At 36.8% G+C, this 18,990-nt stretch overlaps 1 protein-coding gene across 1 annotated transcript in view; it reads right to left on the reverse strand.

Annotated features, from left to right (window-relative positions):
* Positions 1-1,669: 1,669 nt before the first annotated feature.
* The window catches only part of LOC106172186 (conserved oligomeric Golgi complex subunit 5), a 33,259-nt gene continuing 15,938 nt past the window's right edge, over positions 1,670-18,990 (reverse strand). The window contains exons 2-22 of the mRNA XM_087014944.1: positions 18,735-18,846; positions 18,223-18,365; positions 17,923-17,980; positions 17,484-17,538; positions 15,953-16,143; positions 14,338-14,468; positions 13,584-13,746; positions 13,309-13,424; positions 13,051-13,128; positions 12,566-12,647; positions 11,828-12,020; positions 11,308-11,469; positions 11,002-11,101; positions 8,172-8,282; positions 6,723-6,785; positions 6,320-6,423; positions 5,977-6,108; positions 5,389-5,574; positions 4,992-5,118; positions 2,721-2,800; positions 1,670-2,202 (exon numbers count right to left, since the gene is read on the reverse strand). Of these exons, the coding sequence (XP_086871070.1) occupies positions 2,088-2,202; positions 2,721-2,800; positions 4,992-5,118; positions 5,389-5,574; positions 5,977-6,108; positions 6,320-6,423; positions 6,723-6,785; positions 8,172-8,282; positions 11,002-11,101; positions 11,308-11,469; positions 11,828-12,020; positions 12,566-12,647; positions 13,051-13,128; positions 13,309-13,424; positions 13,584-13,746; positions 14,338-14,468; positions 15,953-16,143; positions 17,484-17,538; positions 17,923-17,980; positions 18,223-18,365; positions 18,735-18,771 (2,427 nt within the window). The 5' untranslated portion in view covers positions 18,772-18,846 and the 3' untranslated portion in view covers positions 1,670-2,087. The remainder of the gene's footprint in view (positions 2,203-2,720; positions 2,801-4,991; positions 5,119-5,388; positions 5,575-5,976; positions 6,109-6,319; positions 6,424-6,722; positions 6,786-8,171; positions 8,283-11,001; positions 11,102-11,307; positions 11,470-11,827; positions 12,021-12,565; positions 12,648-13,050; positions 13,129-13,308; positions 13,425-13,583; positions 13,747-14,337; positions 14,469-15,952; positions 16,144-17,483; positions 17,539-17,922; positions 17,981-18,222; positions 18,366-18,734; positions 18,847-18,990) is intronic.

Genomic DNA, 18,990 nt, shown 5'->3' on the forward strand with positions numbered 1-18,990 from the left:
CAGTGGAACGAGATAGAAAGTGAAAGTAATAAATGAAGAAAATGGCTACCTTTTGCGGTGTAGATTATGTGCACAAAAAGTACATACTAATACATCTGTGACGTACATGTGACGATTAGTTTATTATATTCCATATTATTTTAACTAGTAGAATATACCCCCAAAATAAATAAAAAGAAAAAATACACCACTGACGCTCACATATTCAGACAGGAACAAGCTTGAACAGCATTTTGCTAGAAGTTACTAGCACTCTGGAGAGTTTTTCAACCTGTTATGAAATTTAAACCATTTTCTCTATAGAATATGTTATTTGAGATGCACGTTGAAAGCTTCAAAACTGAAAAGCAGGCCATCCTTTGGTTCCATGCTATACTGTAAAAGCATGACAAAGGCTACAAAAATATCTTGAATGCTTCCAAAATAATGTACAATTATCTGAAAAGTTGATTTTTTTTCCATTGAAAAGAGAGAGAGTAATTACTGTATTTCTTTTTTTTTTAAACCTGTCTAGAAATTTAATTTTAATTTTTCTCTTTGGAACATGTTATTTGAGAACTACATTAGTGTATGATAATATATATATGTCCTATTTGCTGTAAAAATATCACAAAGGCAACTGATAAGAGAAATTATTTTTCCTCCTCCTTCTTGTCACAAGTGTCGTATGTAGGCCCATTCACATTCTGTTAAAAAAGTATCCATGCATATGGCGGCAACTACTGCAGAGAAGAATTTGAAATTTTGCACGGAAGCGATCGGTTTTGCAGTGCGTAAAATGATTGTCCATGCAGTTTTTTGGTTAACCTCTACCAGGGTGGGAGATATTACTGGCACATTTCAGAGAACCATTTAAATGACTATTTATCTATTTATCTAAAGATATCTGTGAATATCTTGTGAAAAATCAATCAGTGGCTTTGGTAGAGGGTAACAAACAGTCAGCTTGCCATTTCTCCCACATGACCTCGAGGTCAGGTCATGGAAGATCCGTCTGTGAAAAACGTTACGGCCTGTGGGCTTATGATTTTAAAAATTTGTCAAAAGTTACAGCTTGACAAAATCGTAGAGACCACGGACACCATATTTTTAATTTTAGGTCTGGACATTGGTCAGCTGTGCGGTCTTGTTATTTCTTCACATAAGTTGCGACATTGTTTAAAATTAATGTCAGTACAGGGAAATATTCAAATATTATATTAATTTAAACTAAAATATTCTAGGATCCACATTCCACAGTAATGTATTATAATATATACTTTCCAATATTGCTTATTATAAAGATTTTATATTATAATAACTGAAATTTGCTGAAGACAGTGTGTGATAATTATCAATAAGATTGTTCATGGTTACATTTACTAAAGATTTTTGTGATAATAATCACATGCTTTGTAACAAAAAAAATTAAGTGAAACAGCTATGTTTCATTCTTGTCACCAGAGCATCATCAGGCAGAATGCCCACAGATAGTTAGGTGTTGTGATTGTCACTTGGGGTAGTAAGTGGCCAGTTGTTTAAGATCTAACTGGCCAAAAGCCCCCGAGTTGATGTTATGATACAGTCTTGTTGTCATCAACTAATGCTCTGGATTTTTTTCCATTTACACAATTTATGTATGTGAAAGATATAAATAATGTTACAACACATGGAGTGAGACACAAATAAGAAATATTTTTTTGTATATATGTTTATTTGTTCCTCCTTAAATGAAAATATTCACCTCTTAATATGTACAGTCCAATTTACCGTAGTTTTAAAAACCACTATTTACAACCTCAGAACACCCCAAATAACCACCATTAAGTTTTTGAGTGCTTTGATTAAAATTTCTTTTTTTATGTAATAAATTTCATAATTTATACCCACAATACAATACTCAATTCATCTTATCTGAGGCTGTTACATGTTCATATTTTAATATCAAAATAGTAGCAAGTTGTGGGGGTTCTCATCCTCAACCACTGTCACAGTTTCAGTTAAAGTGAACAAACCCCCAAGTCAATGAAATAATTACACCTCACTGGAAAAAGTTCATGGAATATATAAATTCCATTACTATGTCTCCTTGTCAGCTGATATCTTCACTAAGAACAAGTCTGCATACCTCTCTGTAGTAAGTCTAACATAACTGGGTACACAGCAGCAAACTCCTTTCCCTCTCTGACACGCACAGTCTGCACATAGGACTCAAGTGTGCCCCTGGAAATAGTTAATTTTTTTATCACAGTCTGCACATAGGACTCAAGTGTGTCCCTGGAAATAGTTAATTTTTTTATCACAGTCTGCACATAGGACTCAAGTGTGCCCCTGGAAATAGTTAATTTTTTTATCACAGTCTGCACATAGGACTCCAGTGTGCCCCTGGAAATAGTTAATTTTTTTTATCAGAGGAATCCTATCTGGGATTTCGCACCAAAAGAAATTACTTTTAAAAAGTTATTTTAAATTTCCTATTCAAGAGTCACTACTCAACCCATCTCTGCACTTGGATTCCATGTTGCATTCTATTTTTAATGAAATAACTCCGTTCTACATCTTTCTTGTAACATTTAGACTAGGATGTTTCTCTGTACATTTCATGTGGAAATAGCATCAGTAATAAGTGCAGGATGAGAAACAAAATAGTTCTTATTTCGGCCTTACTTTTCGGCAGCTTAGTTAAGAGCATCTTATGGCTTTAATTAATTAATTATTTTGGATAGTATTTCTGGACTTACTTTAACAATGCCAACCTTTCTTTCTCTGCTGGGTGATCATCTAACCACTGACTATATCTACTAATAGACCAGTTTGCTGCCTGGAAATGTGGAAAACAATTATATAAAAACTCAAGTTTTTTATACATTGCCAGTTTGATACATTTTTACAGATCTTTTAAATAATCAATTTTTTAAGGTGGGGTGGGGGGAGCATGAACGTTTAGGGTCTTCTTTTCCACCTTAAATGTCACAGCTCTCTCGGTGGTGGCAGTCATATAACAATCAACATCAACTTATAAAAAACATGTTTTGAACCTTGTGATGTTGAACAGACACTGAGTTTATCTGGCAAACAGAAAGTGTAAGGCAGTACTATAGGGTCCTATATCTTACCTGATGTGGACTACGTAATTCCTGAGGACCTCTGGCAAACAGAAAGTGTAAGGCAGTACTATAGGGTACTATATCTTACCTGGTGTGGACTACGTAATTCCTGAGGACCTCTGGCAAACAGAAAGTGTAAGGCAGTACAATAGGGTCCTATATCTTACCTGATGTGGACTACGTAATTCCTGAGGACCTCTGGCAAACAGAAAGTGTAAGGCAGTACTATAGGGTCCTATATCTTACCTGGTGTGGACTACGTAATTCCTGAGGACCTCTGGCAAACAGAAAGTGTAAGGCAGTACTATAGGGTCCTATATCTTACCTGGTGTGGACTACATAATTCCTGAGGACCTCTGGCAAACAGAAAGTGTAAGGCAGTACTATAGGGTCCTATATCTTACCTGGTGTGGACTACATAATTCCTGAGGACCTCTGGCAAACAGAAAGTGTAAGGCAGTACTATAGGGTCCTATATCTTACCTGATGTGGACTACGTAATTCCTGAGGACCTCTGGCAAACAGAAAGTGTAAGGCAGTACTATAGGGTCCTATATCTTACCTGATGTGGACTACGCAATTCCTGAGGACCTCTGGCAAACAGAAAGTGTAAGGCAGTACTATAGGGTCCTATATCTTACCTGATGTGGACTACGCAATTCCTGAGGACCTCTGGCAAACAGAAAGTGTAAGGCAGTACTATAGGGTACTATATCTTACCTGATGTGGACTACGCAATTCCTGAGGACCTCTGGCAAACAGAAAGTGTAAGGCAGTACTATAGGGTCCTATATCTTACCTGATGTGGACTACGCAATTCCTGAGGACCTCTGGCAAACAGAAAGTGTAAGGCAGTACTATAGGGTCCTATATCTTACCTGGTGTGGACTACGTAATTCCTGAGGACCTCTGGCAAACAGAAAGTGTAAGGCAGTACTATAGGGTCCTATATCTTACTTGGTGTGGACTACGTAATTCCTGAGGACCTCTGGCAAACAGAAAGTGTAAGGCAGTACTATAGGGTACTATATCTTACCTGATGTGGACTACGTAATTCCTGAGGACCTCTGGCAAACAGAAAGTGTAAGGCAGTACTATAGGGTCCTATATCTTACCTGGTGTGGACTACGTAATTCCTGAGGACCTCTGGCAAACAGAAAGTGTAAGGCAGTACTATAGGGTACTATATCTTACCTGGTGTGGACTACGTAATTCCTGAGGACCTCTGGCAAACAGAAAGTGTAAGGCAGTACTATAGGGTCCTATATCTTACCTGATGTGGACTACATAATTCCTGAGGACCTCTGGCAAACAGAAAGTGTAAGGCAGTACTATAGGGTACTATATCTTACCTGGTGTGGACTACGTAATTCCTGAGGACCTCTGGCAAACAGAAAGTGTAAGGCAGTACTATAGGGTCCTATATCTTACCTGGTGTGGACTACGTAATTCCTGAGGACCTCTGGCAAACAGAAAGTGTAAGGCAGTACTATAGGGTACTATATCTTACCTGGTGTGGACTACGTAATTCCTGAGGACCTCTGGCAAACAGAAAGTGTAAGGCAGTACTATAGGGTCCTATATCTTACCTGATATGGACTACTTAATTCCTGAGGACCTCTGGCAAACAGAAAGTGTAAGGCAGTACTATAGGGTACTATATCTTACCTGGTGTGGACTACGTAATTCCTGAGGACCTCTGGCAAACAGAAAGTGTAAGGCAGTACTATAGGGTACTATATCTTACCTGATGTGGACTACGTAATTCCTGAGGACCTCTGGCAAACAGAAAGTGTAAGGCAGTACTATAGGGTACTATATCTTACCTGGTGTGGACTACGTAATTCCTGAGGACCTCTGGCAAACAGAAAGTGTAAGGCAGTACCATAGGGTACTATATCTTACCTGATGTGGACTACGTAATTCCTGAGGACCTCTGGCAAACAGAAAGTGTAAGGCAGTACTATAGGGTACTATATCTCCCATTGCTGGACTGCTGGCAATATGTTCACTAGTTTGGAACAGCAGAGGCCTAGAATCCACGGGAAAAATACAAAATATTGTGCTTTTAAATCTATTCAATGCTTTTTCAAAAGAATCATACACCTTTACTGGACAGTTAAAACACTTCTCAAACTTCTTCACAAAACAGATCATTTAGCCATAATCTTGGCAAAGTGGTGCCTAGGAAAATCTTAATATTAGATTACATACTGTGTTAGAGTACTGATTCAATTAACTTCCAGTATTTTCACATCATAAAAAAAAACTCTTCTTTGTTAACAAACAAGTTTCCCTGTACCTGAATGCCCGCAGCAGTCGGTAAGGTTTCCCCAAATCTGTCACTCGCCTACAGAAAGGCATAATGGCCATCTCCATCTGGGCAAAGTCTGCCGCCAGGCGTAATTTCCCTCCATCCCCCAGAGGGCGCACTATGCTGGCATGTCGTACAAACAAGTCCAGCGCTCTGCAGGCTATAGTATGAATACTGGGGCGAAGAGAGGAGAGAGAGGAAATTACAACACCAGTCTGAGATTATTCATATGTAACACTAATAAAACAAATACCTTCATTCATAATATCTAAATGCAAAACTGTTCACGTTTCCTCAAAAAAGTTCCCCAACCTTATCTGCGTTAATAATATTACCTTTAGAAGACTTAACTCTATAAAACCCTCCAGTTGTCTTATATATTACCTACCTGTCCATGATAAAGTCAGTACAGTTGAACTGTGTCAGATAATCTGACTGCACTTTGGCTATAAAACCCTCCAGTTGTCTTATATATTACCTACCTGTCCATGATAAAGTCAGTACAGTTGAACTGTGTCAGATAATCTGACTGCACTTTGGCTATAAAACCTTCCAGTTGTCTTATATATTACCTACCTGTCCATGATAAAGTCAGTACAGTTGAACTGTGTCAGATAATCTGCCTGCACTCTGGCTATAAAACCCTCTAGTTCTCTCATGTACAGGGAACATGGTATGTCAACTTGGCCCCCGTCACCCGGCACAGAGCTAAACAGAGAACAAGGCAAACAATGAAGGAAAAGGTTTCACACTGGTTTCTAGATAACATGAGGCTAAATGCTGAAATCATTTCATTCCTTCAGTTCTCAACACATTGAGAGGAGTATCAGCTGTCACTTTACCCAAAGTCAAATACTCACCTAAAATATTCACTTTTCATAATTAATTTTGTCAACGAAAAAGAAATCCTCCAACTTACGCTGCAAAGTCCTCATTATGCATGGTAAGAATGATGGACTCTATGGCGTCTGAGATTGAAGTCAGCAGTGGCTGGATTGTGTTTCCCATCAGGACAACGACAGTCTGGAAAATAAACATAAAGTATATTGTTTATAACTGGAGAACAAGAATACTCCTGTAGGCTCGCTGTAAAGACTAGAAATATTATTACAATTTGTACACTTCACTTTGCCTGTATATATTTCATTTGACATTGGGCCAATATCCTTTATTAACACTGCTAACACAGAGGGTGTAAAAAGTAAGTCATACATTACATCATCTGTTGAAGTATAGGGACGTTTTCAAATTGGTTTTTAAAGAATCTTACGTCATTATGATGAGAAATGAGTAAAGTCCTCTCAAGTACCGTGGGAACATACCTCTAACGCCTGCTGCATGCTCTCCACGGCAACAGGAGGAAAATGAACCAATCCATTAATGACCTGAAAGAAGAAATTAAATGTAAGATATAACATATAATACAGTTTGTTATTTTGCCTCATTGAAAATAAGCACACAGCAACTCAATAAACTGAGCAAAAACTAAATACTGTAATAAATACTATAAAAAAGTTCAATGTGGGTATAAAGAATCTATGGTGTCTAGAAATAGCATGAAAATATCTCAATGAAAACTATAAGCAGGTACCTTATCAATTCAACCATTAGTCCATGTCAAGATATCCATTACTGTTACATACTGTTGATAAAACTTAGTCCATGTCAAGATATCCATTACTGTTACATGCTGCTGATAAAACTTAGTCCATGTCAAGATATCCAATACTGTTACATACTGTTGATAAAACTTAGTCCATGTCAAGATATCCATTACTGTTACATACTGTTGATAAAAACTGAGTCCATGTCAAGATATCCATTACTGTTACATACTGTTGATAAAACTGAGTCCATGTCAAGATATCCATTACTGTTACATACTGTTGATAAAACTTAGTCCATGTCAAGATATCCATTACTGTTACATGCTGCTGATAAAACTTAGTCCATGTCAAGATATCCAATACTGTTACATACTGTTGATAAAACTTAGTCCATGTCAAGATATCCATTACTGTTACATACTGTTGATAAAAACTGAGTCCATGTCAAGATATCCATTACTGTTACATACTGTTGATAAAACTGAGTCCATGTCAAGATATCCATTACTGTTACATGCTGCTGATAAAAAACAGGGCTTTGTCCTCTAAAGACACACCAGATCTATGCATCCTATAACATCCTATAACAGGGCTTTGTCCTCTAAAGACACACCAGATCTATGCATCCTATAACATCCTATAACAGGGCTTTGTCCTCTAAAGACACACCAGATCTATGCATCCTATAACATCCTATAACAGGGCTTTGTCCTCTAAAGACACACCAGATCTATGCATCCTATAACATCCTATAACAGGGCTTTGTCCTCTAAAGACACACCAGATCTATGCATCCTATAACATACTATAACAGGGCTTTGTCCTCTAAAGACACACCAGATCTAAGCATCCTATAACATCCTATAACAGGGCTTTGTCCTCTAAAGACACACCAGATCTAAGCATCCTATAACATCCTATAACAGGGCTTTGTCCTCTAAAGACACACCAGATCTAAGCATCCTATAACATCCTATAACAGGGCTTTGTCCTCTAAAGACACACCAGCTCTATGCATCCTATAACATCCTGTAACAGGGCTTTGTCCTCTAAAGACACACCAGATCTATGCATCCTATAACAATCTACAGTTTATGTGGGTTTCATGACAATAACAATAAGTATCATTTGGCACCTGCTAAAAGCTATATATGACTGTTTTACCTTGGACACTGCCACATGGAGCTGGAACAAAGTGTTGACAACTGCAGCATTTCTTCCCTGTCCCTCTGTGCTAGGACTTATCACCTGGCTAGCTTCACCATCAGTACATACCTGGCAGACAGATAACACATAGAACATCATCAGTACATACCTGGCAGACAGATAACACATAGAACATCATCAGTATATACCTGTCACATAGATAACACATAGAACATCATCAGTATATACCTGTCACACAGATAACATAGAACATCATCAGTATATACCTGTCACACAGATAACATAGAACATCATCAGTATATACCTGTCACACAGATAACATAGAACATCATCAGTACATACCTGTCACACAGATAACACATAGAACATCATCAGTATATACCTGTCACACAGATAACACATAGAACATCATCAGTACATACCTGTCACACAGATAACACATAGAACATCATCAGTACATACCTGTCACACAGATAACATAGAACATCATCAGTATATACCTGTCACACATATAACACATAGAACATCATCAGTATATACCTGTCACACAGATAACACACAGAACATCATCAGTATATACCTGTCACACATATAACACATAGAACATCATCAGTATATACCTGTCACACATATAACATAGAACATCATCAGTATATACCTGTCACACAGATAACACATAGAACATCATCAGTATATACCTGTCACACATATAACACATAGAACATCATCAGTATATACCTGTCACACAGATAACACATAGAACATCATCAGTATATACCTGTCACACATATAACACATAGAACATCATCAGTATATACCTGTCACACAGATAACACATAGAACATCATCAGTGTATACCTGTCAGACAGATAACATAGAACATCATCAGTATATACCTGTCACACATATAACACATAGAACATCATCAGTATATACCTGTCACACAGATAACACATAGAACATCATCAGTACATACCTGTCACACAGATAACACATAGAACATCATCAGTACATACCTGTCACACAGATAACACATAGAACATCATCAGTACATACCTGTCACACAGATAACACATAAAACATCATCAGTACATACCTGTCACACAGATAACACATAGAACATCATCAGTATATACCTGTCACACATATAACACATAGAACATCATCAGTACATACCTGTCACACAGATAACACATAGAACATCATCAGTACATACCTGTCACATAGATAACACATAGAACATCATCAGTACATACCTGTCACATAGATAACACATAGAACATCATCAGTACATACCTGTCACACAGATAACATAGAACATCATCAGTATATACCTGTCACACAGATAACACATAGAACATCATCAGTACATACCTGTCACACAGATAACATAGAACATCATCAGTACATACCTGTCACACAGATAACACATAGAACATCATCAGTATATACCTGTCACACAGATAACACACAGAACATCATCAGTATATACCTGTCACACATATAACACACAGAACATCATCAGTATATACCTGTCACACATATAACACATAGAACATCATCAGTATATACCTGTCACACAGATAACACATAGAACATCATCAGTATATACCTGTCACACAGATAACACATAGAACATCATCAGTATATACCTGTCACACAGATAACACATAGAACATCATCAGTATATACCTGTCACACAGATAACATAGAACATCATCAGTACATACCTGTCACACAGATAACATAGAACATCATCAGTATATACCTGTCACACAGATAACACATAGAACATCATCAGTATATACCTGTCACACAGATAACATAGAACATCATCAGTATATACCTGTCACACAGATAACACATAGAACATCATCAGTACATACCTGTCACACAGATAACATAGAACATCATCAGTATATACCTGTCACACAGATAACATAGAACATCATCAGTATATACCTGTCACACAGATAACATAGAACATCATCAGTACATACCTGTCACACAGATAACATAGAACATCATCAGTATATACCTGTCACACAGATAACACATAGAACATCATCAGTATATACCTGTCACACAGATAACATAGAACATCATCAGTATATACCTGTCACACAGATAACACATAGAACATCATCAGTATATACCTGTCACACAGATAACACATAGAACATCATCAGTATATACCTGTCACACAGATAACACATAGAACATCATCAGTATATACCTGTCACACAGATAACACATAGAACATCATCAGTATATACCTGTCACACAGATAACACATAGAACATCATCAGTACATACCTGTCACACAGATAACATAGAACATCATCAGTATATACCTGTCACACAGATAACATAGAACATCATCAGTATATACCTGTCACACAGATAACATAGAACATCATCAGTATATACCTGTCACACAGATAACATAGAACATCATCAGTATATACCTGTCACACAGATAACATAGAACATCATCAATACATACCTGTCACACAGATAACACATAGAACATCATCAGTATATACCTGTCACACAGATAACATAGAACATCATCAGTATATACCTGTCACACAGATAACACATAGAACATCATCAGTACATACCTGTCACACAGATAACACATAGAACATCATCAGTACATACCTGTCACACAGATAACATAGAACAAAATCAATGTAGTCTGCTTTGATTTCATGAACAAAATCTGGATACCAGTGTGTGTGTGTGTGTGTGTGTGTGTGTGTGTGTGTGTGTGTGTGTGTGTGTGTGTGTGAGAGAGAGAGAGACAGAGAGAGTGTGCACATACCAGCTGTTCACATTTCACAGCAAACAACTTGACAGTTTTGGCCACATTCCTTGCTATGGTAACACTCAGTCCATTGTCCACACTGGCCACATTTAACTCACTGGAACAAGAACTTCATTTCATTTCTCCTAGCTTTGAACTTGTTTTCTTCTTTTAAATTTCCAGACACAAAGCTACTCGAGACTTGCCATTTTGCACTTATATATATCACATACCAATATTGACAAAAATGTCTTGTGGCAGAATCTAGTAAAATCATTCACAAACAAATGCTAGACTAAAGTAAAAATAATTTGCTGCAATAACCTTGATATAGTTTTGACGATGCTGTCCACTTCTTCAGCAGTGGGAGGGTAGAAAGTGCTGCCAGAGAAGACCAGGTTGATGGGATCAAACAGCCGTGAAAGTGATCTTGAGATGTAGGCGGTCTCAAAGGTCGACAGCGACTCCCTCAGGGCGTGCTCAGGACTGACACAATGATAACAGATATTAATATGAACCTAGTCACTTGTCAAACATTGGTGTAAAGGTACAGAGAGACTTTTGAGTCATGGGCATTAGTAATTAAGGCATTGTACACACAGCTATACAGCATAATGGAAAAAACTTGTTTTCAAATATAAAAAATAATTATGACAGTACTAACAGTATTAAATACATCCATAGTTAACATGACATTGAATACTTCCTGGTGCCTAAAACACTTTGCAATGGCAGACGAAAATAACATGGAACCTTATTTTCAATGGTTTGATTTGGTTTAGAAATATTATCAGCGTTTTAGCCTAAAACACAGTATTACTAGAATGCTGTCAGAGCAGCCTACTTGAATTCAGTCTCTTCCTTCGCCTTCTCACTGAACATATCTTCCTCTAGCGCTGTCCTCATGGGGACGTCAGGTGCGCTGCTGGTCACATTCATATTAGCGCTGAACTGCTGGAGCCTCTTCCACAGCTCATTGTACAGTCGCAGGAGTTTAGGATACTCCCCTTCAAATGCCTGCTTTAGGAAGGTGGAGGCTGACAGAAGAATTAAGATAAAAAACACCAGTCACTACTGTGAACAAAAGATTTAAGTACTGAGCTACCCTTTTTTACAAATCAATTTATTTAAGTAATTAGTTATTTTAGGCACTTTCCTTCAAAGGCCAGATTCAGCAGTGCAGATGTTGAAAAAATAAAACTTTTTACATCACATTGCTTTTCAATAAGAGTCTCCTGATGTTAATGACTGTGCATATTTTTCAGAATCCAAGATCAAACATCCAATAATGAACAGGGGCAGGGGAAGGGTGGGTGCAGGGGAAGGGTGGGGGCAGGGGAGGGGTGGGGGCAGGTGAGAATTAATTTACAGGACACCTGTCACATTGTCCAGACAGCAGTCAATTAGTAAAATATAACAACTGTTGCAAAGCCAGCATGTTAGCTTCATTAATGTTTTACTTATGTACAAATTATTTTTGAATCTTACTTAAGAAGTTAAGACTGTTTCACATATCATTTTATAAAATACAAAAAAGTAAAGGATGTGTATTATCAGATTTGTATCACAATATTTAACCCACCATTTGAGGCACTGGTGAATTCTTCTTTCAGCATACAGGTCACCATGACCCAGAACGACTGCATTATATTGACTGGACCTTCCTGGAATATATATTACATACTTTAGTATTACATATAGTCATATTGATATACTGTATCATATTGACTGGACCTTCCTGGAAAATATATCACATTTGCTTGTATAACATTACAGTCATATTGATATACTGTATTATAGTCACTGGACCTTCATAGGAAATATGTCATGCAGTCATACTGATGAATTCAAATATAAACTCACCATACATTTTATTCACTATGTAGTCAAAATCAAAATGCAATTATCAAAATATGAAATACTGGGCTTAAACAGCTGGCTGTTAAGAAACTGACCATGTAACTCCAGTAAAATCCATCACAACAATACAGAGATATAAGGTGTATCACCTTTGCTAACTTTTCAATAAAGCAGACATATATCATATATAGATATAAGGTGTATTACCTTTGATAGCTCATCAATAAAGCAGACATGCGTCACAGGGTCCTTCTTCTTTACAAGAACTTTCTGTAAATGCTGCACCTAGAATTAAAAAATATCTCTTTTTAACTACCAAGGAAAAATCCAAGTTAAACACAAACCAGAAAATCCATTAATTTAGAAGCAGTCTGAAGCATAATATAATATAATATTTTACTTTTAACATACCACAGACTGAAATAAACCATATTATTAAACACCCTGTAACTATGTCAAACTGACCTGGGCACAAGCTGAGTATATATTGTCCATCAACTTCTCCATGTTTGTCCACAGATTGGCCCTGAACATGGCTGTGTTTCCTGTGGCAGGGATAGCTGCTTTACCAGGCCCTCCAGCTGGATATATAACAATATACAGTCAATATCACATACAGTCCATAAGTAAACCCTGAACATGGATATGTCACTTAAAGTCACTTAGCAAAGTTGGAAATCTGCCAACAGTCAGAATATATATAAATAAATATATATCATATTCCTGTAAGAGGCCCTGACCTTTTCCATGTGTCTGTTGCTGCGACAGAGCGCTGACATCCACTGCCATCTTGATGTTGTTCTGCAGGTTCATCTTACAATCCTCTATCACCTTGGTAACCGTGTGGTGTAGAGAACCAAGATTATGGAACACCTGTAAACTAGTAGCTACCTGGGTCTGGTTCTGTAAACATAGCAACAATTTCTGTTTATTTACATTTAAATTAATACTCTTGGCCAATTACTAAAGAAGAAAATGTAGTAGGTATTTACTTTATCCAGGATTCCTTGTGAACAGAAAAATCTTATACAAGTAGAAACCACTGCTCCAATATCTCTCACTTGTCTCATTTTTATTTTATATTGGTGAAAATTAATTACTTTTCAACATCTTCTTTGTACATCAAAACAGGTAAATCTGTATCCCACTGTAAGTCATTTCATCCCCTGTGTAACTGACGAGTAGTAGGGTGTGGCTTATAATAACTTGGCCATAAAGCACAAATGTACCATTACATTGTAGCACATACTATTTTGACAAGTGATTGACAGAAAAAAGTTCAACATGAACTCTCCTGCTTGAGTGTAAGGTGGTCAGCAGATCATTATTAAAAGTTTTGTTTCATTTCTTTCATTTCAATTTCTTGTTGTTGTAGTCAAGTTGTCAAAGTTATAATGAAGTTGTTATCTAGTTTTTCAAAAAAGTTGTTATCAAGCCGTCATCAAGTGTATTTAACTTGAAAGTAACAGTGTTAAGACAACACCCATAGGTTACCTGTGTCTCCATTCCCTGCTCTAACATCTTCTGAGCCTGAGCCTCCACTTCCTTCCTGGCTTGCTTGATAAACCTCCTGTCAGACTCTACTACATCTATGCCAGAGAGATCTACACCCTCAGAGAGATAATCTAGGAGAAAACAGGCACTTTAATATTGGACAGATCTACCAGCTCAGAGAGATAATCTAGGAGAAAACAGGCACTTAAATATTGGACAGATCAACCAGCTCAGAGAGAATCTGGGAGAAAACAGCCACTTTAATACTAGCAGATCTACCAGCTCAGAGAGAATCTGGGAGAAAACAGGCACTTTAATACTGGACAGATCTACACCCCAGAGAGGTAATCTGTATATTTAATATGGAATGTGAATCACATTTCTTTATAATGTTGTATTTTTGACTTTCAGACAATGACCAAATGAACTGTGTGACTTTAACCTGTTAGCTCTGTGCAAACTATGTGGAAAACAATGGTATGGTGACCGAATATAAAATAGGTCCTTTTTTTCATGGGAGTCCAAATCTCATGGGTATAAAAATGAAGATTTTCATGATTTCTTTTTCATTCTTTCACTCACTATTTTATCATCAAACTTTTAAATATTTCCAATATATTTTTAATAAAGTATCCTAAAAGGGAAGGTGTTGAAATGATCATCAATTATTAAATAGATAGCTTTTTCAAAGGGGAGTTTTTGGGTGATAAAATGCACATTTTTAATTTTCTTATTTTTCATGTTTTTTAGTTTTTTCACCCAATATTTTACAGTAAAACTTTCAAATATTTCTAATATAATCTTCATAAAGTAAAAGTTAAGGAAAGGTGTTGAAATTATCATCATATATTAAATAGATAGCTTTTTCATAGGGGAGTTATTGGGTGATAAAATGCACATTTTTTTTAATTTTCTTATTTTTCATGTTTTTTTTTAGTTTTCTTCACCCAATAGTCCACCATCAAACTTACAAATATTTCCAATATAATCTTCATAAAGTAAATTTAAAGGAAAGGTGTAGAAATGATCATCCAATATCAAATAAATAGCTTTTTCATAGGGGAGGCAATGGGCGGTTAAGTGCACATTTTTAATTTTCTTATTTTTTCATGAAAATATTCACCTGCAAACTAAAAAAGTGCCAATGTATCCTCCATTTTACATACTACAAGATCACAGTCATATACTCAAATAAAATAAGATTTATGAAGTTTTGTGGAGGGGGAGTCAAATTTTCATGGGGGGAGTCAGATTTTCATGTTACACCGGGCCTCAGAGGCCCGGTTTCCAGGACATGGGACTAACTTTTCCAAAAGTAAATTATTTCAAAACTAATTATTTATCCACTGATGGGGTATAAGTTGCTTGAGGATTACATGAAAGGTACAGGCTCAAAACCTCATGCGAACGAAGAGAGAGCAAAAGATACATGGGTCCGGGCCTGCGAGGCCCCTGAAAGGTGGATGAGGGTTAATTTTTAACTTCAAAATTTGCACCATGAATATGTCAGATTCAGGCAACAAGGCATTTAACAAGGCCAGTTTAACTGCAAACCTATAAATCCTAGCAATTGTTATAGAAAAAAGCAAATATTAAATAAATAACTGGTTTGTACCTAACTCATTGAGGCTTTGTGCTGCCTTGGTGATTTCTCTGGCACCTCCTTGTAGTTGACCATGCAGCCGTTTACTCAGGTACAAAATTCTGATGATCCTGCGCAGTAAATCACATGTCTCCTGTAGTCTCCGCAACTGTGATGTCCTAGTGATGATTTTAGTGTATGGTTCCACCACCTTGCCCCGTATCCTGTAGAAAGAGAAAAAAGATTTTGATGTACTTTTTTTCATTAAAACTGTACCAATTTCTTTCACGTACACAATGTGTTAGCATGGGATATGTTTGCAAGCATTTATCTGACTTTGTTGTAGCTGGTAATATTCTCATTACATGGTTCAAGTACTCTGCCCATAGATTGCCTAAACATTTTTAACCTTGCAATGTGTTCTAAATAAATTCAGCTACCTGGTTGTCCTTAAAACCACATACCTCTCTACAGCAGAAAACCACATACCTCTCTACAGCAGAAAACCACATACCTCTCTACAGCAGAAAACCACATACCTCTCTACAGCAGAAAACCACATACCTCTCTACAGTAGAAAACCACATACCTCTCTACAGCAGAAAACCACATACCTCTCTACAGTAGAAAACCACATACCTCTCTACAGCAGAAAACCACATATCTCTCTACAGTAGAAAACCACATACCTCTCTACAGTAGAAAACCACATACCTCTCTACAGTAGAAAACCACATACCTCTCTACAGTAGAAAACCACATACCTCTCTACAGCAGAAAACCACATACCTCTCTACAGCAGAAAACCACATACCTCTCTACAGCAGAAAACCACATACCTCTCTACAGTAGAAAACCACATATCTCTCTACAGTAGAAAACCACATATCTCTCTACAGTAGAAAACCACATACCTCTCTACAGTAGAAAACCACATCTCTCTCTACAGTAGAAAACCACATACCTCTCTACAGTAGAAAACCACATATCTCTCTACAGTAGAAAACCACATACCTCTCTACAGCAGAAAACCACATATCTCTCTACAGTAGAAAACCACATACCTCTCTACAGTAGAAAACCACATATCTCTCTACAGCAGAAAACCACATACCTCTCTACAGCAGAAAACCACATACCTCTCTACAGTAGAAAACCACATACCTCTCTACAGTAGAAAACCACATATCTCTCTACAGTAGAAAACCACATATCTCTCTACAGTAGAAAACCACATACCTCTCTACAGTAGAAAACCACATACCTCTCTACAGTAGAAAACCACATACCTCTCTACAGTAGAAAACCACATACCTCTCTACAGTAGAAAACCACATACCTCTCTACAGTAGAAAACCACATATCTCTCTACAGTAGAAAACCACATACCTCTCTACAGTAGAAAACCACATATCTCTCTACAGTAGAAAACCACATACCTCTCTACAGCAGAAAACCACATATCTCTCTACAGTAGAAAACCACATATCTCTCTACAGTAGAAAACCACATACCTCTCTACAGTAGAAAACCACATACCTCTCTACAGTAGAAAACCACATACCTCTCTACAGCAGAAAGCAGGGATTGAATCCGTGTCTGCATCATCTGCAAAACTCCTTAAAAAGAATAATATTTCTTATGCTTAATAGTTTTGGGAGTTGGATCTCTTTCATAAGTATATTGATTTTATTATTTCACCTCCTAAAGCATTTTATTTAGTTCGTAATCAAGCACTGTATCATCTTTACAATACAGGGACAATTCACTCTTCATACTTCTTACCAAGTACCCAAATAACATAATACAAAAAACATGAAAGCAAATGTTTAGATTCATCCAGTTAATATATAATTTATACTAAGATAATGAGAAAATTAAATCAAATACTGGACTGAGACATTTCAACCTTATCACAAGGTCTTCTTTTGGTTAATTTTCTCATTACCTTATTTTACCAATAATTTACAAGAAGCACATTACATAGAAATACATTTTTTTACCTTCCAAAGTCTCAACTCCTGTTGCTTGAGATAACAAGTCTTCATGGTGAGCCACAACCTGACACATAAAACATACATAATTTGAGCTAAAGTGGCGTGTGCTTGCATGTGTGTACATGTACTAGTATGTGTGTGTGCGTAATATGATTGTGAGTCATTAATGCTGAGGCATACAAGAAGTGCAGAGGGAGACAGGGAAAAGTGAGGTTACTATGAAAGTCGCTGATATTGAAATTTATATACATATATATTCTGAGGTAAAGAAAAGAAGAAATGCATCTAGAGACCTAGTGTATATACCTGTGAATGTAGTTCTCTATCGAGCAGACTTATTCCCTCTGCCAACTTTCCCAGCTGTTGTGTTATTCCCACTCCTGCTTGTATAGCCTGGTTGGCATACGTCTTCACATCAAACTGTTCATGCAGGAATTCCTTGAAAGAATCTGGGGCACAAAAAGAAAGAAAACCAAAGGGTATAAGTTTTGGTAAATGAAAACAAAACAGTAATGCCTTGAACTTAAGACTTGTTATTGACAAACACACAAATCCGACGGAAATAAATAAAAGAGAAAGTATTCAATATTTTTTAATAAACGTGTGATTTTTTTTAATAAACGCCCCTAGTGTTCTAATGAAGTTCAGCAAGTTCAAAAGATGTGACACGCTGGCAAGGATTTATCTGCGACTAATTATTTCAAACGCAGCCATTTAAATTGCATTTATTGAATCATAAAAAGGAAAGCATATGCGTATACAGCACTCTTTATTTAACTTAAAAGAAAATGCTTAAATAGTCAAAATAAAAATATTACCATCTTGGTCAAGCCGGCCGAAGAGATTCTCCTCCATCTTGATGACCTTGACCGGATTTTATGACTGCAAGCTGCAAAGTCGTCTCTTTTTCATTGTAACTTATTAACTCCTCTGCATATTTGTAGAAAGGTCTAAGTTTAAATGATTTATTATTTTTAAATAAGCATTAAATTTCTAAATATTTTCTAACAATCAAATAGTCATGGATATTTTATAATTATCAATATCGGCAGTGTACGCGCGTACAAGCGAGTT

This window comes from Lingula anatina, chromosome 6 (genome assembly GCF_051362555.1).
Source record: "Lingula anatina isolate TDL-2025a chromosome 6, LinAna3.0, whole genome shotgun sequence".
NCBI lineage: Eukaryota > Metazoa > Brachiopoda > Lingulata > Lingulida > Lingulidae > Lingula > Lingula anatina.